The sequence below is a fragment of the Leuciscus leuciscus genome, assembly GCF_965113295.1.
Source record: "Leuciscus leuciscus genome assembly, chromosome: 2".
Lineage (NCBI taxonomy): Eukaryota > Metazoa > Chordata > Actinopteri > Cypriniformes > Leuciscidae > Leuciscus > Leuciscus leuciscus.
Window position 1 is genome coordinate 46,937,272 of NC_138726.1, and position 22,990 is coordinate 46,960,261.

General features: G+C 37.5%; 1 protein-coding gene across 1 annotated transcript; it reads right to left on the reverse strand.

The window, feature by feature from the left end:
- Positions 1 to 10,843: 10,843 nt before the first annotated feature.
- On the reverse strand, positions 10,844 to 22,968 carry mthfs (5,10-methenyltetrahydrofolate synthetase (5-formyltetrahydrofolate cyclo-ligase)). Its single transcript, XM_082150984.1, has 3 exons — positions 22,695 to 22,968; positions 19,749 to 20,013; positions 10,844 to 13,465 (listed from the first exon to the last, which is right to left on the reverse strand). The coding sequence occupies exons 1-3, from the start codon at positions 22,803 to 22,805 to the stop codon at positions 13,242 to 13,244; spliced, it is 600 nt and encodes a 199-aa protein (XP_082007110.1). The 5' UTR covers positions 22,806 to 22,968; the 3' UTR covers positions 10,844 to 13,241.
- Positions 22,969 to 22,990: the final 22 nt, after the last annotated feature.

Here is a 22,990-nt window from a genome sequence, read left to right on the forward strand (position 1 = left end):
TCGACTTCCTGACCAGAGTTCTGCAGCGGTCAGGGTCATCAGATTGAAGATTTTACCATATAGGCTATATAAACAATACATTTCCATGTTGTAAAATTTAAACAAGACAGCATCTCTTACAAACCTCTCCATGTTGCGGTTGTTGTTGTTTGACGTATGCCTACCAACAATGTCATTGCCATAGAAACCAATGCAGATATTCCCAAAAAAACGAAAGAGCGGCATGGACACACAAATCAGATCTGAACATTTGCGATTCAGTGTGGACATCAATAATTTTAGATCTGATTCCAATTGGATACACAAATAATCGGATTTTGACGGACAGTGTGAACGTAAAGCCATAGCAGGCAACTACGCTGATTTTGTATGCTTGAAACACTGCAACTATATAGGCTATATTACTTACTTAAGTCATAATAACCTAGACCATCATTCACACCTGATCATGAACTTTAAATTTAAAGGGGAGAATTCATAACATATAAACACACACAGAAAAATAAATGTATTTCTTTTCATTCTACTTCCTGAAATAATAATAATAAAAAAAATGCTAATCAATATTCAATACAATTATCAGATGAAGTTGTTAAAAATTGTCAATAGAAGATTCAGTGTTTTCAAAATGTGTCTAGTTGTAGTTTGTTGAAATGTTTGTGGTCTTGTTTCAAGGCCTGAGCAGCTATTTTAATGACAAACAGAAAACGTCTCGGGTTACGACTGTAACTCTTGTTCCCTGAGAAGGGAACGAGACACTGCGTCGCAGTGGCAGGGGAAGGCGTGGTGAAGGGACGCAGGGTACGTGGTGTCCCTTCTCAGGGAACAAGGGTTACAGTCGTAATCTGAGACGTTCCCTTTCGAGGGAACTCGCACTGCGTCGATGACAACACTTTGGGAACAAGTACCCACTATGCCACAACGAGCCCTGCCTGTCCCAGTGTGGAGCTGCGCACAGGCACACTTAGAACAAGAGCACTAGAGTGTCTGGCGTAGAAGGGATGTCCAGGCTACAGAATCTGATCAAAGTATGAGGAGTGGCCCATCCTGCTGCCTCGCACACTTCTTAGATCGGGGCCCCTGAAAGTAGAGTCGAGAGGATGCCATGCCTCTGGTTGAATGAGCCCTCACGGCCAAAGGTGAAGGCAAACTGTCCACCTGATAGGCCATAGATATAGCCTTAACGATCCAGTTGTTGAGGGTCTGTTTGGATGCGGGAAGCCCCTTCTTGGGTGACCCGAAACACACCAGCAACTGGTCTGACTTCCGCTATGAAGAAGTCTTGAGAGCTCTGACAGGGCAGAGCAAATAAAGTCTTTCTTCATTCGCCGTCACGTGAGGTGGAGGATGAAAAGCCTGCAGAACCATAGGCCGTGTCACATTAGATGGCACTTTAGGCACATAGCCCGGCCTGGGATGTAAGATAGCCTTAAGATAGCCCCTCACCCATGAGATATAGAGAGTGCCTGAAGATCTTCTACTCTCCTCAGAGAAGTAATGGCTAATGAAAAGGCTACCTTGAGGGAAATGTTCTTGGCCTCAGCCGACTCCAGAGGTTCGAAGGGGGCCTTGACCAGCCCTTCAAGAACCACTGCCAGGTTCCATGTGGGAACTCTGGTACGAGCTGCAGGTCTCATCCTCTGAGCCCTACGGAGGAAACGTACGACCAGCTGATGTCTCCCCAAAGGCCCATCACCCAGAGGAGCGTGGAAAGCCGCAATGGCAGCCACGTACACCTTGAGTGTGAACGGGGTAAGAACAGCCGAGAAGCGATCTTGGAGGAGCTCCAGCACTGAAGCCAACTGGGCAGTTAACTGGGTCCACCTCTCTACACCAAGTGGAAACACATTCCACTTTAGGTCATACAATCTCCTCATGGAAGGGGCTCTGGAACTGAGTATGGTCTCAACCACTCCAGCCGACAGGCCAGCCTCTAGATACTGAGCTCCCTCAGGGACCAGGCCCAAAGTTTCCACAGGTCTGGTCGAGGGTGAATATTGAGCCCCCGGCCTGTGGAAGCAGGTCCCTCCTCTGAAGGATCTGCCAAGGCTGGCCTGCCAGGAGTGCTTTGATGTCTGAAAACCATACTCGGGCCGGCCAGTACGAGGCTACTAGAAGTAGGCTGATCCTGTCTCGACGGACCCTCTAAAGAAACTCCCGGGAGCAGAGCGATGGGGGGAAAAGCGTACAGGCGTAGCCTCGGCTACGTCTGTACCATGGCATCCAACCCCAATGGTGCTGGATGGGTGAGAGAAAAACACAGTGGACAGTGGGACGTCCCTCGAGACGCGAACAAATCCACTTCCACTGGGCCGAACCTCTCGCATATCGACTTCACCAACTCAGTGTGAAGTCTCCATTCCCCGGGCCTCAGCCCCTGCCTTGACAGGATGTCTGCTCTCTGATTCTGGTCCCCTGGGACGTGCATTGCTCTGAGAGATAACAATTTCCCCTGGGACCACAGGAGGATCTGATGCACCAATCTGGATAGAGGGCGCAATCTCAGACCCCCCTGATGAATCAAGTAGGAGACCACCGACACACTGTCTGACCGTATCAGAACGTGGTGACCCCTGAGGTCTGGGGAGAAGCTCCTCAGAGCCCTGAAGACCGCCAGCATTTCCAGGCAATTTATATGCCAAGAATGGTGCCGGTCCTGCCACAGACCTCTCGAAAAGCGGCCGTCCATGACCGCGCCCCAGCCAGTGAGGGATGTGTCTGTCGAAACGGTTTTCCTGCGACATGGCGCTCCCCACACTGGGCCTAGGGACAGGAACCAAGGTTTCTTCCATATGGACAGAGAACGAAGGCATCTGCACGTTACTCTGATCATTCGGAACAGATTTCCCCTCAGGGAAAACCCCTTGGTTTTCAACCACCACTGTAGGGCCCTATCGGCAGCAGGCCAAAGATATCACGTTGGACGCAGAGCCCCAACAGTCTCTGAATCTGTTTTACAGTGATGGCGCTGCCTAGCTTTATCCTGGTCACCATGGCCAGGATGAACTCGATTTGTGCAGGAGACATTCGTGCCCGCATCGTAGACGAGTCCCACCCCACCCCCTGGAACGTAGTCCACTGGGAGAGTGTCAACACGCTCTTCCTCGTGTTGAGTCTCAACCCCAAGCTTGAATGTGGCCAATGACGACATCTCGATGCCAAACTGCTAGTTCTAGAGACTGAGCCAAAATAAGCCAGTCGTCGATGTAGCACACGGATAGGATTGGGTACCGAAACCCGGTTCCAATAGAGAACCGGTTCCGACGTAAACGGTAGTATCGAGACCGAATAAGAACGCAACTTTCGGTGCCTGACTTTTTTTCACCGCCCCCTATAAAACATCTCGCGGCACGAATGATCCAATAACAAAACATCTCCAGTTAACCAGCAGAGCATTCATTTAGTTCGTTTGTTAAATAAGAGACGATCTAGCGCTGAACTGTGTTTTTTAAATGATCAAAGTGCTCGTTGCCGCTGCGATCAGTGGCGCGGATACAGTGTTTTCTCTTGTGGCTCGTGCACACCGCACTTTCTTCACTCGGACGCGCGCTTCAATATGTTGCAGAGATCGATCTATTTATGAGGCGTCCTTTATATGAGTATGTGCGCGGAGAGTTTGTGTGTGCGTGCTCGCGTCTCAGATGAGTATGTGCGCGAGTTTGTGTGTGTGTGTGTGCTCGCGTCTCAGATGAGTATGTGCGCGAGTTTGTGTGTGTGTGTGTGTGTGTGTGTGTGTGTGTGCTCGCGTCTCAGATGAGTATGTGCGCGAGTTTGTGTGTGTGTGTGTGTGTGTGTGTGTGTGTGTGTGCTCGCGTCTCAGATGAGTATGTGCGCGAACCCAAAACCTCTGACACTCTTGACTAAAGTTAAAGTTCAGCTGCAGTGTTCCTCTTCGGGTAAGTCTAGTATTTTAATGCCAACTGCAAATCTTGCATATCAAGTATGAAGTAGGCCTATATCAAGTAGCCTATATTTATATGAGGCTATAGGCCTACTATGTGTGTTAAATATTTCTGCTCAGTGTCAGATATTTCTCTGTTTTGTAAAAGTCTATAATATATAATACGTAATATAATATATATAAATAATATGAGAAGACAAAATTTTTATCTTAACTTAAGTGTTTTCGGCTACATCAGTAGCCTTTTAAACGGCACCATTTTTTATTTAATCAGAAATCAGAAAATCTTTTTCAGAAAACACACACAGGTATTATTTTTTTGATAAAGTGTGTGCGGTTTCGTTTTCTTAAGTACCGGTTTAAGAACCGTTTAAGCACCGGAACCGTTTGAAAAATACCGAGTAGGTACTGGTATCGGATAAAACCCAACCAATACCCATGCCCTGAAGCCTCAGCGGGGCCAGGGTTGCATCCATGCACTATGTGAAAGTGTGAGGGGAGAGTGCTAGGCCGAATGGAAGAACCCGATATTGGTACACTTAAAAAACATATACACTCCCAAAAAGCGAACCTCAGGAACTTCCTGTGAGATGGAAGGATGGAGACGTGGAAGTAAGCATCTTTTAGATCTATCGTGACAAACCAGTCCTCGGATCTGATTTGGCTCACTATAATAGGAATAGTGAGCATCTTGAACCTGAATCTCCTCAGAGACCGGTTCAGATGTCTTAGAACTAATATTGGATGCAACCCTCCATCCTTCTTTGGAACTATGAAGCACCGGCTGTAGAACCCGGACTCCCTGTCTGGTGGAGGAACATGTTCTATGGCCTCCTTTACCAGCAGGGAGTGAACTTCCTGTTCCAACACCCGACCCTGCTGTGGGTCTACTGCAGTCCAGACCACCCCGTTGAACTTCGGTGGGCGGACCTGGAACTGCAGCCTGTACCCTATTTCCACAGTGCATAGGCCCTATGGATATATATTGGGGAGACCTTGTTAGTGCACAAAAAATCTAAGCCTTTTTGACCCTTGCTGTTAACCAACCTAACCATGAAGAAAATTAATTCTGCCAAAACTATTGAGAGATAAAAAGCACACAAAAAAGATAATAGAAAATTCAAGACCAGCTTTGATGTCAGATTCCCAAAACCTTGATTAATTTTTATATTTAGGATGGATTGAGACAGACAGATAGACAGATATATAGATAGATCTAACTCCAGATGTGAACGTCTGGTTGCTCGGCACATTCGGCATCATCCAAATTTACCTGTCAAACCGTGAAACTCATCCAGCAATCGTCTTCGTTTCACCTTATTAATTTCTTATAATGAGTGCCCATGCTGTGAGCTGGCATTCCCTCAGATTTTTTCCCCCCTCCAATTAATCATTCCTTGGAACCTACTGTTTTTGATTAAGCAGCAGGCAGTTTGAGAAGATAAACATAGTGCTGGGCGAGGAAACCTTCTGCTGCACAATGAAACCACCCTCATATCAGGCAAAGAGCAGCTTTATTTTAATCATCTTGTCTACAGGGATATCTCTGTAAATGCCAGACATTCAGAATAAGAAAGTATAACGCCAACGTGCACCTGACAAGTTTCACTATTTCTGTTCCTTCCTGACCAGTCACCCAAAAGGCCAATGCTGAATTCAGGTGGTTTTATTGCTTTTATCATCCCACTTTGTGCATGACTGTACAATAATCCGCTCCTAGAAGTCCTCTTCGTAATACATGGCTCCTGGCTTTATTGTGCATGATTCATCCGTGATATATAAATCACTTTTAATTATGAAATACATGGAATTTAAGATCAAATCTGATTGTACATGCAGTTTAAAACATTTGTGTTACACACCATTTCATTTACCATTTATACATTTTTTTTATATTTTATAGATACATTTATACACTGCTGTTTGTAGTCAATATCTTATGCTCACTGAGGCTGCATTTATTTGATCAAGAATAAAGTAAAAACAGTAATATTTGTGAAATATTACAAATTAAAATAACTGTTTTCAATTTGAGTATACATATTCATTACTCCAGTCTTCAGTGTCACACGATCCTTCAGAAATCATTCTAATACACTGATTTGTCACATTCAGTTGTTGTATCAGTTTAATTTTCTTGGATTTTAATTTGTTTTTCATTGGGCAAATTCCAATCATAAGTGAGTATCCCTGTGCCCTACTCACTTCAAAGGACAGAGTCTTGGAAGTGAGGACTCTGGGTTTTTGTGTGTCACAATGAAGCCATTTGGAATGCATTTGGCGAAGGGAGCAATGAAAGACCTTATAAGCTTCACAAGGAATATTACTACGACAAAGCTAGGCAGTGACGACAGGAATATCTTATTATTGCTGTAAATATGATACACATAAATGTACATTTATAATTAAGTTTTTAAAATATGCTTTGTGTGTGTGTGTGTATGTTCCCGATCTGTTATGAACTTAAAGGAACACTCCGACTTTTTGAGACTTTAGCTTATTCACATTATCCCCCAGAGTTAGATAAGTCCATACATACCTTTTTCATTTCTGTGCGTTCTGTAAGTGTTATTTGACGCACCCACCGCTAGCCTAGCTTAGCACAAAGACTGGATGTAAATGGATAGTGTTAGCATAGTAATCCCAATAAGTGACAAAATAATTCAAACATTTTCCTATTTACATGTTGTGATCTGTATAGTCACAGCGTGTACAAAAAACAAGGCTATATGAGACAGAGACCATTTTTAATCGTATAAATACTGGGAACTATATTCTCACTCGGCGTAGGAGCACAGCTAGCGTTACTTGGGCGGAGTGATCAGCGCAGCACACGAGACGCCCTGTTCTGTTGATGGTTCCGTAAACAAAACAAACGTGACTAACTCGCTAGACGTGACTCATGATCATGGCTGACTTTGAGGAATTGTCAGACTCAGAGGAATTTTACTGTGTATCAAACCAAGATCCCGAACCATATAGGTTTGAGCCAGAATACACAGACGAGGAGTTACAAACTTTGGAAGCTGTAAGACAAGATGTCGAACAGATTGATGTCGAAGGGAGAATCAGAACGAACACGGACTGGTGGTGTAAATGTGGAACATGCCAACCTATGCCCACAGAAACCGAGTGTCTTTGTTGTAATGAATGGGACCGGGTATTGCCATCAATGTCAAGGGCTGATGACAATCAAAATATTTGCGTCACTTCCACGGAAGATTTCTCTGCCCTAATACACCCGGCAGTTGTCGTTTTTTTTCCCCAATGTGACAAGATCAACTGGAAGAAACGCCCCATGCCGAGTGAACCTAATGGTCAGCTGTCCACCAAGTAAGTGATTTTGTTATAATGATCATTCATAGTTCAATGAAATTGTAGTATTGCCATTGCATACAGTGTGTCTCGTGTGGGCGTCTCGTGTGCTGCGCTGATCACTCCGCCCAAGTAGCCACTCCGCCCAAGTAACGCTAGCTGTGCTCCTACGCCGAGTGAGAATATAGTTCCCAGTATTTATACGATTAAAAATGGTCTGTCTCATATAGCCTTGTTTTTTGTACACGCTGTGACTATACAGATCACAACATGTAAATAGGAAAATGTTTGAATTATTTTGTCACTTATTGGGATTACTATGCTAACACTATCCATTTACATCCAGTCTTTGTGCTAAGCTAGGCTAGCGGTGGGTGCGTCAAATAACACTTACAGAACGCACAGAAATGAAAAAGGTATGTATGGACTTATCTAACTCTGGGGGATAATGTGAATAAGCTAAAGTCTCAAAAAGTCAGAGTGTTCCTTTAAGCATTAAACACATAAATCAATAAACACATTTATCTTTTACATTTTATTTTACTTAATATGAATTGCATGAGGAAAATGTGTGTAATATATCACAACAAAACTACTCTTTATACTCAACTCTCCCGCCATATCTGGATTTTAAATGAATCATGAGGACTTGTCACCCTGGGTCACATGACCATAAACGATTAAATAACTTCCCATTGTATGCAGTGTTAATTTTGGCAGCCATTTTTGATTTAGTCTTAGTCTTCATCTTTAGACGAAAATGCTTATCAGTCTTAGTCACATTTTTGTCTTTCATAGTTTTAGTCTAGTTTTGACAATGAAAAGTCATTGCATTTTTTTTTTTTTCAACTTTTAGTCATTACTTTTAGTCAAACTGCAGTTACTGATATACATTTTTGTCTCTAGGCCAATTCAATTAAGCTTATGAGAAATTTGAATCAAGGTAACAGGCTGTATTGACATTGCACTCTTTAGCAGTGCACTTGTGCAATTCTACATATCCCTTTTCCTTAGTTCAGTGGTTCTCCCCTTTTTTAGAGTGCCATACCCCCTGAAGCATTTAACGTCCTTATGCGAAAACCCCCTCTCTTCCACTTAGACTGCAGTCACACCTTTTCCATTAAGGGACAATATTTGCCCACTTTAATCTTTTTTTCCAGTTAATTTTTTACCTTTATAAAATACCTTTATTAAATAAATAATGATTTAAATAAAACAATATTAAATAAATATGCAATGATGGTAAAAACGAAGTGATACTTTTAAATATTAAATTAAAATCGCCAGTAGGTGGCGGTAATTCACTGTCTGAGTGAGTCATTGAGTCATTCAATCATTCAGTAACGAAGTAATAGCTGTATTTATGAACGGGTCATTGAATCTCACGATTCGTTCAAAGCCACAGATTCGAGCCTGCATTTTGATCGCAGATTTAGTCACACAAACAGCGCAAGCGGCTCGTGACAGAACTCAGAAAGAATGAATGACACTTTAATTTAAGTAAAAAATCTCAAATGAAGATCGCTGAGCAGCAGCTTACGTCTCTGTTTTCAGATCATCCGCGTCGCGATATAGATATCATAGAGACGATATATATCGTAGGCTACACCCCTACAGCACTGGGCAAGTGACGGTTCCCTCAACTGTCCCGAGTGTCGTTCACACTGGCTCCGGGCCATCGGGCAGTCCTTATTGTAGATCCCTGTGTTGTCTCTCATTGTCTTGTCTTAGTCAGGGGAAAAAGGTTGTCAACGAACATTTTTCGTCATAGTTTTCGTTAACAAAATTAACACTGATTGCATGTTCCCTTCGCTAACAGTCTTGTGAAATGGCCCTTCTTGAAGGGACTCAGTTGTTCACTTCCATTTGGAAGGAACACACCTATAAATGGTGTCGCCCATTATTTCCTGTTTCCTTGGTTGTCTTTGCTACAAAGTAAGTTTACACTGGTTGTCATGGTTACTCATTGTTTCATTTATTTCACACACCTGATCCTTGTTTTGTTCATTGAGTTCACTCTGTATTGCTCTCAGTTGAGGTTGTCTGGTGTTGATTTTGCTCTAAAACACTGTTTAGTTTACTCTTGTTTAGATAGCTCTCTTTTGTTTTGTTTAATTACTGCTGCATTTGAATCCAGAAAAAAAAATGTCTTATTATTATCAATGTTGAAAACAATTATGCTTCTTATTTTTCTGGAAACCGAGATACATTTTTGTCAGGATTCTTTCAAAAGAACAGCATTTTTTTTTAAATTGATTTTTTTTGTAACATTATAAATGCATTTAGTCACTTTTAATCTAGCCTATTTGTTGCATCATTAGTGAAATAAAAAAAATAAAAAATAAAATGTGTTAGATACCCGCAAGTCACAGCAGCACCCAATGGACAAAGAAGCACAGAAATTTGAGTTTGTTTTTGAAATACAAAACAATGAATGTATGATTTAATAATAATGTTCTACATGAAGCAGCATCAGTCTGCACTTACTGAACACTGGTTTATGAATTCATTGAGAACAGATGAGTCATTTGTGTAAGTGCACTCCATGATTTTCTCCAATTTCTACCTCTTTCATCATCTGAAAAGGACAAAATAAGGCACAATAATACTTGTTCCTTTAGTCGTTGTGAACTGCTCTGCGCAACTGTGTACATCTTGTTTTTGTTCTTTACTGCTGCATCTGATTTCAGTGTACTGATTACACACAGAAGGCCTCATCTGCATTACGTTCTCATAGCAATTATAACCTCTCATTTTCCCTCAGTTCAGGTGTGGGAGTGTTTGCTTTCCACCTTCTCCATCTCAGAGCTTAGAGGCATGAGTATTCTGAATATATTTTATAGAAGCACAATCAAAATGTATGTATATAGTGGCGGATTCATTTCTAATGACTGAAATGCCACAAGCCCAAATTGTATTCGGCTGAACTTATAAGAATCAGTTCTCCAAAATGAAAATCTCTCAGTACTTACTCGCTTGCTTTCATGTTTATTTCCATAGAACAGAAAGATATTTTGAAGAATCATCACACATAAAACACCATAAAAGTGCCATAAAGTGTCAGTAACACTTTTCATTAAGGTTTCAATTGTTAATATTAGTTAACCTTAAGTTAACATGAATATGGCATTCATCAATCTTAGTTAATGTTAATGTCAATAATACATTTTAAGATCAAAACTTGTATCTGTTAACATTAGTTAATGCATTGTGAACTAATATGATTTATTATTATTAACTAGCATTAAAAACAGTTAGAATATACTGCTTTACTGTTAGTACAAAATTAGTTGTAAAGTTTTACCAAAATGTCAATATGACTAAATTATATAGAAAAAAAAATCTCCTTTTGTGTTACATGGGAAAAAAAATATCATGCAAGTTTGGAATGACTGAATTTATTTTGGGGGAACTATTCTTTTAAAAGTAAAGAAAAATACAGTAAAAACAGTAATGCTGTGAAATATTATAATCATTTTAATATTACTGTTTTCTATTATTATAATATAAATATATTCCTGGGATGGCAAAGCTGAATTTCAGCAGCCAGTGTGTACTTTCTAATTCCCATATATTAATCAACCAAAACAACTTCCAAAAAAAAAAAAAAAAAAAAAGAAAGAAAAAAAAAGACCAAATACTTAAATTCCCAAACACTTTGCTTGTATTTTTTATTTTATTTTTTAATTTATAAGAATACATTATCATCTATAATTGATTTTAAATAAGATTGTGTACGCTATATGTTTTGAACATATTTTTGGGAGGATGCACTTTCTTGCCATAATCAACAAAGAAATAACCAATGAAATGTAGAATTTCAGGACAAGTCTGTCCCAGACACGTTCACTGCAATTAAGTCAAAGCAGAGACATATGGAGAATAAAGGGGAGGGAGAGCAGGAGAAAGTGTCACAGGGACTATAGAGAGTCATTGACAGACCATATGAAAGACTGCTCATTATGTCCGTCTTAATTCACATGCTGTTTGTCAATAAAGAGCACCAGGGCAAGTCTCAACGCTTCTGCAGCTTACGATGTCAAAAGCCGTTTCTAACTCATTTTATTCAAATGCAAATTAGAGTAGAGCAAAGACTTCTTTTAGCCAAAATCAGCTATATTTTGGCCAGTATATCACTGATCAATAATAGTGTTCAAGCGGTTTAAATTGGAGGATATTATGGATATTCTATTTGAAGTTTGGTCACGTGAGTTAATGAAGCAAGATTGGTTAGTCCTCCACTATGAACAGATCCCATATAAAAGACTGGGAGATACAGGTAAAGCAGGTGTGTCCAAACTCAGTCCTGGAAGGCCACTGTCCTGCAGAGTTCGGCTCCAACCCCAATTAAACACACCTGAACCAGCTAATCAAGGTCTTAACTCTCAAGAACGTGTGTTGAGGCAAGTTGGAGATACATTCTGCAGGACCGAGGTTGGACACCCCTGAGCTAAAGCATTTCAGGAACATGATACAAATGAAATCAAGAATGGATCAGGAACAGAAGATTATTTTAAAGCAAATGTTTACCCAAATGGCAACTTCTGTCATTATTTACTCACCCTCATCCCAAACCTCAAGCTGTAGTTTTTCTGTGGAACACAGATTTCAAAACACCAAAAAGGACAATAAATACACCATGCATGTACCATACAAGAAGTCCATGTAATAACTTTGTGTAAGGAACAGACAGAAATTAAACTTATTACTGATAACTGTTTATATCGTCAAAATTCTGAAATTTATTTGGAGTTGCGAGATTAAAGTGGAAATGGACAATCATTTTTTTAATGGAATATTGCAGTGTTTATTATGAATAATTTATCCGGACACATACTTTTTTAATTGAAAAATCATGTCTCATAATCCAGCCTATATCAAAACAACTTCTCCCTCTCCTTCTCTAACACATTTACTGGTCTGAGGGCGAGACCTGTCACTCACATGAGATCCACCAATAGCAAACCACAACCCTCCAATCAATTCCAGAAGTCCCGCCCTCCATCTTTTCTTGTTTGAGAAGCCGTTTCACCCTGATATATTCACAATATGGAATATGAAAAATATATGGAAAAAAATATCGCAACTTCTGTTTCATGCCTAATTTAAAAATAAAAAACTGTCCTGATGATTTTTAAACATGATGTAACCAAGTGTGCCACACACATCATGAAAAGTGAAGCCAAAACATTTTGATCGCCCCCTGGTGGTTGGCTGCAGTATAAGTCATAAACCATACCCTCTCCATATAATCGAATGGGACATAAGCCAAATCTAATTACTCTTCAAAAAAAATTTTTCCAAAGATGGTTTCATGCATTTTAGTGACATATGTTCAAGTAAATAAATTTTGAACAAAAAGTTGAGAAAATCGTGTTTAAAAAAAAGAGACTACAACGTGCATAAGCAATGCTTTTATCTCTTGTTTCTGCTCCTTTTTGCTTGCGTTTTGATTTGGTGATTTGGTACTCTTTCAGATGATGCATGTACTCTACTGTAAAACAAAGAAAACCGGAAAATTCGGTCAAAGGCAGGGAAGCATTGTCTCATAAATGACAAAAAATGTTATCAGTGGTGGGGAAAGAGTTAATGTCAGGACAGACTTCATATTTAGCCTTTTGGTATACTGGTTTTTGTAGTGACACCATAGAATAACCATTTTTGGTTCCCCAAGAACCTTTAAAGAAGCTTCTTTTTTAAAATAAAATTAAAGCACCTTTTTCCTCTATAAAGAACCTATATTGGAATTGAAAAGTCCCATGGATGTTAAAAGGTTCTTCATGGAACCATCAATGCAAATAAAGAACCACTATTTTTAAGAACGTCAGAGTTTGGTAAATCTTCTATTGATAAAGATACCTCAAAGCTTTTCTGAAAAGAGTCTGCATGCAAACATTATATGATTTGAATGGACTGCATTCAAAGAGATTTAATGCATTTCATTCAGCAACGGGATCCATATTGTTAGGAATCCTTTGAATTCAAATCAACAGCACTGAAATCATGGTCAGACTGGTCCAGTTCATTACTCGTCTTCATAGAGGACTTCATCAATAAGAATATCATGTTCTCCCACTGGGACTTCAGCACACAGCTGCTCTTTGAAAGCCAAGGCAATGGTGTACGGCTTTCCCTTAGGGTGCGTCCTACAGCGCTCCAGATATGTGTCATAGAAACCCTTTCCTCTGCCAAGCCGATTCCCGTTCTTATCAAATCCCAAACCAGGCATGAGGATAAGATCGAGTCCTCCTGTAACAAAATTAGAAAGGAAAGAGTAATTAAATAAGATTATGTGGATTATGCAGATTTGTTTTTGGAGCTCAAATTACAACATTACAGCACAATACAGTGAATTTTAAGTTCTTAAGAACCAAAAACATGCAGGGAAGCCAAACATTCACTAAGTAGAAATTTAGACAGTAAAGACTAACATCTCTGTGCTTACAGACAGGTGTTTGAAAGATACATGTGTTTTATAGAATAACTTATTTTCATCCACATTCTTTTCTGTTATTTGTATGCATCATGCATGTTTCCTAATTGACAAATACAATAACCAATGCATGTCTATTTCTGACTTAGCGACTTGATAGTTGCAGATGCAATGACAGCTAATTAGTGGATAATTATGGTATTATACAAAAATGTTGCAATACAGACACTGCAAAATATGTATAAACTTCAATTTAAACAAATTTTATTCTGAAAGAACCGTTATTCTGACCTCTTGATTTGAACCTCTCGAGGAAGAAAGTAGCTTGTGTTGCAGTCTATGCATAGCCAAAAAACATTCTCCTTTTCAAACTCACACAATGAGCCTCATGAAATGTGAGCAAATTTCCGTTAACTGTTCATTTGTATGTAAAAAGTTCAGTGCAAAGGTTCGCTTGCGTATAGATTTAAAATATAGCCTAGTACCTACACTATACATTTCAAAATCACTCCCACTGATCATGTAGCCAAAAACACTATACAGTTTCATTTCACAATTTGGGCCACAACAACCATGAGTAGAACAAATGTATAGGTAAACTGTTTGTAAATCAATTTGTTGCAAATGAAATGCAAGTGGAACCAGTTTCTATGGATATCATTCATGCATCCAATTTATGTACAAATGAATTTACTTTCTGCTTGTGTAGTGAAGCAAACAAACATTACATATTAAATTCACACAACCAGCCTCCTAAAACACGAGCAGAGCGAATTCCTGCATTAACTGTTCGTGAACCCATATGTGCAGAGGTGTTGCATAAATGTAGCATAAATGTTACATTCAGTTCAGTACAAACAGATTTGTGTTCTGCTGCTGTAGCCACAAGAACTCTACATTTCTAATGAGCATTCATGAATAATCAATGATTTTCTGCATTTTTGTAAATGCATCCGTATGTAAATTGTTCTTGATTTAAGTACTAAAGGATTTACGTTCTGTCTACATTCATGAATAAGGCTCATTGGATATAAAGGCCTTACAAATTTGCCAATTTTGAAGATAAAACAAATGATAGTGGCCAGACAGTCTGATTTATGGTTTACATGAAATATGTTACGAGTCTGAATTTCAAACACAAGCAAAACCATTAAATATTAATATCAATGATCTCACAATTGCAGCCTGTTCCTGCACCTCATTCCATATTTCACTCTCGGCTCTGTTCTAATAAGCCTGTCTTCAACATTCATCAATAATGCATCCACGCAGAATTATTACATACACATTATTCAACTTGATACGATTGTGTTGATAAATCGCAAACAGTCGCTTTAAATAAAAAAAAGTGTTATTAATGAGCCTGAACCAATTAGATCATCTCCAATATAAACAAGACAAGGTATTTAATGTACAAGCCATCACAGATCATATTCTTATATCAGGTCTGAAAAACATGTTTCTCAGGCCTGCAGGCTTCATCTCAGAGCAATACCTAGGACTGCCCAATACCTCCAAATCAATCCCCGTTTTGTCGCCAAAGTGCATCAGTTCTTTGCAGGATTTCAAAAATTGTTCTGTCTTTTTATCTCTTCATCTCATCTATTTATCTGCCAATCCCAGTTCACGATCCTCTGGTGTAAAAGGTGAAATAGAAAGGATCTGAAGAAACACAGGAGTTTGCCGATGGGGATTCCACTTTTTTTTCTTTTTTTTTTTTAACATTAGATGAAGAGCACGCTTTTATGATTGCTTTCATTTTTTTCCAATGATAAACCTTTAGTCATATTGTGCTGCTAAAATGAGAAAAGAGATAAATTGAGAATATTCTGCTGCTCTTTTTGCTTTAAATACTTAAATAATATGATATCAATAATATATATATATATATAATAAAAAATTATATATATATATATAAAATGTATTTTAAAATGAGTACATTTAAATGCATTTTTTTATAAACTATATATACATTATTATATAATTATATATATATACACATGTACCGATCAAAAGTTTAAAATAATTGGAATAATTAAGATCTCAGACTCACCAAGGCTGCATATATTTGATCAAAAACACAGTAAAAACTGTGAACAGTAAAATTAATAATGGTTCTTATTATCAATATTGAAAACATTTGTCCTGCTTAAATTATTTTGTTGAAACTGTGATGCATTTTTGATCATTTGATGAATAAAGTTCAATGAACCGCATTTATTTGAAATAGAATTCCTTTAGTAACATGCATTTACAGTCAATTTAAAGCAAACTTGATTATTTAAAAGTATTGATTTGTTCTTTTTTTAATCTACTTACCACTTACTTTTGAATGGTAGTGTATCATGATTTCCACAAAAATATTAAGCAGCAATAAATTACAAAATGTAATAAATTGCATTTTAATTATATAAAAAATAAATAAAATAAAAACACATCTGTAATAAAAAAAAAACTAAGTATTTTTGTAATATTGTGAAATATTATCATATAAATGTAGCCTTGGTGAACAGATTATTATAATTTTTTTTAAATGTTCAAAATGAGTGCTCAAACTGTGGTGCATTACAAAAATTAAATAACATTATAAGTAATCCACAAATGGTAACTTACAACTAAAATTAATAAATACATTTTAAATCCTAATACTACCTAAATAAATTATAAACTATTCATATATAAAATGATACACTCAAAAACCTAAAGGATATAATATTGATAGCAGTATTATATCATTAAATTTTGATTTGAAACATCCCTTAACCCTAATTCAGCAGTAACAGTGTTTAATATCAGGAACTAACTCGCTTCTTATAAATAATTACACACAGATACACACATTTTTCAACAGCCACATTTGTGTGAGACTCATTTCATACATGATACTAACAGTTGCATCTATGAGATGGTTTTACAACTGCAAACGGAAATGTGAGAGTCATTTTAACCAGACAGCACAGTTCATTAAGTCCAAATGTTTGTTGGAATCTCATAAAAACTTGTTGATTTACAAGCGGCACCGTTTGACCTTAAGGGAAGACAGTGAGGTATGGAGTGTTATTGCGGGATTAAATGCTTTCGGAGCACCTCAATCAGACACACCAACGGATAGGCAATGAGGTGCACTTCGGTGGATTCAAACCATTCAGTCTTGTTAGCACTTAGTGTCACAGTGATGTACTACCAATACAAGCGTGCAAAGATTGGTCAGTTTACACACACAGATTTAATGCTTGTCCCTCCTTCAAACACACACACCTGACATTTTCATCTAGTCTCAGCTCTCTTTCATTTCTTTTTGTTGGCAACATTTAAAGTCAATGTCAATTTAATCATAATATTAACCTCAGGGAATTCCATACTTTTCCAGAATCAAATATCCAAACCTATCTGTAGATCTTTCAGACCATATTTAACATGGTTCATACAGCATTTGGTATATAGTACGGTCATCCGTAATATTTTTATTTTCTGAACTATCTTGTTCAGATGATTGGAATTAACTGATTCCAACAATATTGTTATCGATATTGTGTCGTTATCATTATAGTAGTTCTTTTATATTTAGAAAGATTTAAAAAAATATATCTTTGTTATCGTTATCGTCCTTGGTGTGAACGAGCCTAGGTCATTTTTTTTTATTTCATGTTGACTTTAAAGGCAAGTAACATTAAAGTCCAAAGGATGTCCCGAGCTCAAGGTCACGGTTTCACTCTGCGGGAACAAAATGCACAAAACACCCACCTTCCTCTCACACTGGGATAGTTCAGTGCGTTTACACCCCTCCTCATGCATTTCACATATCAACCCACATTTCTATCGCTTTCTCCTGAATGGCTGTATTTTTCATCCGCTCCTCTCTCTCTTTAATGCACATATACACAAACACCCCATAAAAATGTGTGTCTAAAACACACAGACTTTAATCTCAGAGTCATTACTTACTCAACAGGGGCGAGAGGCTTTGGTCTGCCTCTGCTGTCCTGTAACACCTGCTCAGTTCTGCCTAGTTTATATTCTCCACCACACTGACACAGTGAGACGGGGTGATTTCTTTCCGATTTGCTTTATAAAACAAGCATTTCTGCTAAATTTACTTAAGCTATAATTAGCCTGATGATAAATTACAGAGATAAAGTAAACAGTACAGTTGTATTGATGAACAATTGGGACAATTAGAAAAAAGCATTTCTTTGGTAAACATTAACAGTCCTCAGTCACAAACCCCATAAATACTAGCTGTGTGCAGGAAACAGCATGATTTATGAATCATAATTCACTTACAGCAAGTGAATGTGGGGGAATAAATGAAATATGATGGTAAGTTCCTGACTCAGGCGCTATAACATAATATACAACACGAGTCTGACAATAAACAACGTGTCAATTAGCCCACTAAATTACACATTAATGAAGAAATGATACACTCATTAAACCTGCTAATGCTTGAATTTCAACATTTATTTTCTTAATACACATATCTGGCCTTATTGTGCATGATTCATTGGGGCATATTATTGAAAAGAAACAAATACACCATCTCTAATTCCCTTCTGGTATTACCCACTTTTCACCATCAATTTATGAAGCAATTTCTGTATTAACTGAACTATGCAAAAATTATAGAAGTGTTTGATATATGACTAAATCACACATTAAGAAAGAATATTTTGGGATTACAGTAAAACTAGGTGCTGCTGTGGTCTTTTAGTCTATTTCTAAGCCGTAAACTCATAAGGGACTTTAAAAAACATGATTCGAGCAGTTTGGTGTAACTACTACTAGTCAGCATATAGCCTACAATTCCTAAACACTGCAATGCAGTAACCCACCTTTTCTATCTTGGAAAGTGCAAATGCTCAACCACAAAATGCAATATTAAAAGATCAAACTAAATTAAATATCCTAATGTTAATCAAATCTTGTGTTCTACTGTACAAAACATCAAAATCTGATTATACTGTAAGTGAAAATGAAGCCAAATGAACCTGTGGGGTGAGAGCACCATCTAATGGTACAATACAACACTTTCCTCACATTATAATAATATATATATATAATTATTATATTATATAATTATCAATTATAATAGCTGTGCGAATATGTGCTGTATTTTGAATTTATTTTTGCACATTTCATTACAAGTAAATTAAATAAGTTCAACAAGTAGAGGAGCTTGCCCACATAATAATAGAAGATTTCTTACAAACAATACTTTATTTAGAGGCCAGATGCAATGACAAAACGTTTGTGTATTATGTGTGTGAGCTCCTTGCCTTGTTGAACTTTGATGTGTTTATTGAGCTTAAGCAAAGTCATTTATCTACCAATTTTTTCAGTATTTGACACGGACCTTCTATGGCCTTTTGGCTATTTTTGCTGTTTTTAAGTAAATTAAATAACAAATAAATTCAGTCTGATGGAATAATTTCCCCTCACCTCAATACATGTTACAAACTGTGTTTTAGACTAAATTAAATGCAATATATCAGCTTATAGTTCCAACTAAAATATGATGAATTAGGTTGAGAATATAACTAGTCAACAACACAATATCTGGAAAAATGTGCAACATCCGGCTGTTTTTTAAACATGCATTTTATTTTACCTGTAATTAAAAAAATATATTGTAAGAGGGTAGTATGGAAACTTGTTTTTGCCACAGAATTAATAAAATATATTAAAGGTAAGTGTTGCTTTCTATCTCACAGTTCTGACTTTTTTTCTTGCAATTCTGACTTTATTTCTCACAATTCTTATTTTATCACAATTACGAGTGTACAGCTCACAATTCAGACATTTTTCTCAGAATTGATATCTAAACTTGCAATTAAAAAAGGTAGCTGGAAATTTTTATCCTCCAATTCTGACTTTTCTCATCATTGTGAGTTTATATCTCACAATCTAACTTTTTTCTCGCAATTCAGACTTTATAACCCACAATTGCAAGTTTATATCTCACAATTCCAACTTTATAACGAAGTTTATAACTCGTAATTCTGACTCTTTTTTTTTGTGAGATAAAACCCCTTTTTCTCCGCAGCAGAAACAAGCTTCTATAGGGCAGGTCTATTGTCTATATCTTCTGGTCTAACCCACCTGTATCTAGGGCTTCCTCTCTGTCTGTGTCCTCGTCTGCTGGCTGCTGGATGTTCCAGGACGTGAGGGGCAGCGTGTTCATGTCCTCCATGTCTTGAAGTCGTAACATGTCCATATGACTGCTCTTGGTGAAGTATCTGGGAATGAAGCACACTTTGCCCCTCTTGAAGATGTCCTTGATGATGTCCTCTGTGCGCACCTCATCATGCATGTTCAGGAAGACAGCGATACGCTGGCTGGACAGGTATTTGGGATGCCTGAACAACTAGACATAAGTTTGGATAGTAGTTAATAAACACAAACCATATTTACAATCATTTATTTATTTTGTAACATGCTTGACATAAATGTTTTACTGCTATTTATGAATACAGTAACATAGGCTGTGTTTCTTAGTTGTATTTTTCTCCATATAGGATACTGTATGTAACTACAATGTCTCTGTATGAAAATAGGTTAAAAAATGCCTCAATAAGGGAGTAGTTTTCGCAAATCTGATTAGGTTCATGAGAGTGTGTCTAACACATATACAGTCATGGTCAGAATTATTAGCACACTTGGTAAATATGAAAATATAAGTCTGTGAAAAAAACAAAAAAACATTGTTAATCCATTTGACTTTTTTTTTCTTCCAAAACAACAACAAAAAAAACAAAAATCACAAAAAACAATTCTTTCATTCTTCCAATTGAAAATGTGGGGAAAATCTCTTTATGAAATAATTTTTCTCCAATACACATTGGCCACAGTTAATGGGATCCTTTTATTGAATACTCCTTGCAACCTTTTGCCAAGGTAAGAGCTCTGAGTTTTCTAATACCTGAAGAGATCAGAGACCATTCCTCCATACAGAATCTCTCCAGATCTTTCAGATTCCCAGCTCCATATTGATACTCTCCTCTTCAGTTTTCTGTAGGGTTCAGCTCAAGGGACTGGAATGGTCATGGCAGAAGCTTCATGTTGTGCTCAGTGACCCATTTTTGTGTGTTCTACAGACCCATCACTGTCCTGATGGAAGATCCAACAACGGCCCATTATGAGATTTCTAGCAGAAGATGTCAAATTTAGATTTTTTTTTGTTTTGTTGATATTTGATAGAATCCATGATACAATGTATCTGAACATGATGTCCAGGACTTCTGGCAGAAATAGGCCCACAACATTAAAGATTCATCAGTATGGATCTGGATCAGTATGGATAAAGTACTTTTTATCCCTGTTTGCACCAAACCAATCTGGTGGGTTTGCTGCCAAAAAGTTTTTTTTTTTTTTTTAAATAAGAGCTGAGGATTTTTCTTGAAACCCTCCCAAAAAACTTGTGGTGATGTGGGTGCTGTTTGATATTTTTTAATGCTGTCTAACCCCAAGACTCAACTATTTTTTGCAATTCTCCATCTGTGATTCCTGAAGAGTCTTTGGCCTGTCAAACTTTCCTTCTCACTGTGCATTAAGACAATATAGACACACGTCCTCTTCCTGGCAGATTCGTAACATTTCCTGTTGTTTGGCACTTCTTAATTATGGTCCTGATGGTAGAAATTTGGAATTTTCAATGCTTTAGTTCTTTTCTAACAGTTACTTTCGGTTTTGTGAAGCTCAACAATCTTTTTCTGCACATCAGAACTATATTCTTTGGTTTTACTGTGATGGATGATTAAAGGAATTTGGCCTTTGCATTTCCTCATATTTATACTCCTGTGAAACGACAATTTCATGTTCCTAGTCACCCTGGAGGGCTAAAAACTGTAAATATGAAGAAGAAATAAACTTTTACTCATATGAGACTTTACTCATAAGAATTTCTAGGGGTACATACAGTTGTTGCCAACGTGTATTCGAGAAAAACATTTATTTCATAATGTGATTTTCTCCCCACATTCATTAGTTTTATTTGAATGAAAGGTTAGATTTTTGTGATTTTTTTAAAAACAATTTTTTATGAAAGATCAAAAGTATAAACAATGCAGATTTATTTTCACAGCATTCATTGATTATATTTACCAAGAGTTCCAATAATTCAGACCATGTATGCGTGTATATTATATATATATATATATATATATATGTGTGCATGCAACAGTGCTGTTAGTATTTTCACACACACAAAAAATGGTTTTAAGTCAGTTATTTATATCTTCTGCTGTAGTGTGTCAGTAGGAAATATCAGTTTACATTTCCAAACATAATCCATTTACGTTTACATTTCCAACCATTATAATCCAGTGAGATTTTTGTATCAGTCTGACAACAGCCGGTGTGATCCACACAGAGATCTGATCTCACCATCATCGAGTCCGTCTGGCATTACATGAAGAAACAGAAAAAAAACTGAGACAGACTAAATCCAGACGAACTGTGGCAATGGCTCCAAGTCGCTTGAAGAAACCTTCCTGTATTTATTTATTTAAATACAATTTGTATTATTTATTTAAATCTTATTTTTAAATGTATTTATTTTTTGTTTTTCTCTAAACATTTCAACCAACATTTCCCCAGCACTCCCTTGTGACCCCCTGGACCAAAGTTGGAAAACCCCTGTGCTAAAACGGTACAGGGACATTGTGCAAGAAAGGTAAAAATAAAAATAAAATAAAAAAGAACAGGCAGGAGACCAGGATGCAAAGAAACTCCTGAGTCATGTGCAGAAATACAGCTTATTTTATATCCAAAATCTCAAAAGGAAATTGGTGGTAGCAAAAAAGCTGTCAATAACGTAAAAAGTTACATACATATTCAACATATAATTAAAAAAGTTAATGTATTTGTGCATATTTGCTATGCTCTAAAATATTTGCAACAAAATAACATTTTTATGGTGGATATTAGGTAAAGTTGCGTATATGTAAGTAGAGATCCTATGTGCAAAGTACAATCTAACTACCGCCCCGTATATTACAAGACCACTGAAAGCTCGTGTCGCTCAGCTGACACATCGATAACATTTACCTTTTGTGAGACAACTCGAGACTGTCTGAGTTTCTCCTGATCGCTCACTGCAGCCACTCGACTCTTGATTTCTCTTCTTAAAGCTTGTTTTGCTGCACGCAAAGCTGCCATAATGAATCTGCACTGCTCAAATCCACTCAGACTGCAAACCGACACATTAAAATACAGATCGTTGTAATCATTGCAGCAGCTCAATTAATTATTAACTCGTGAGAAAGTGATAACATCAGTGGAGTCTGCACATGTGCGTGTAATCTAGTCATGCAGGATAGATTAGTCGTCCTGAGTTGGCGTGG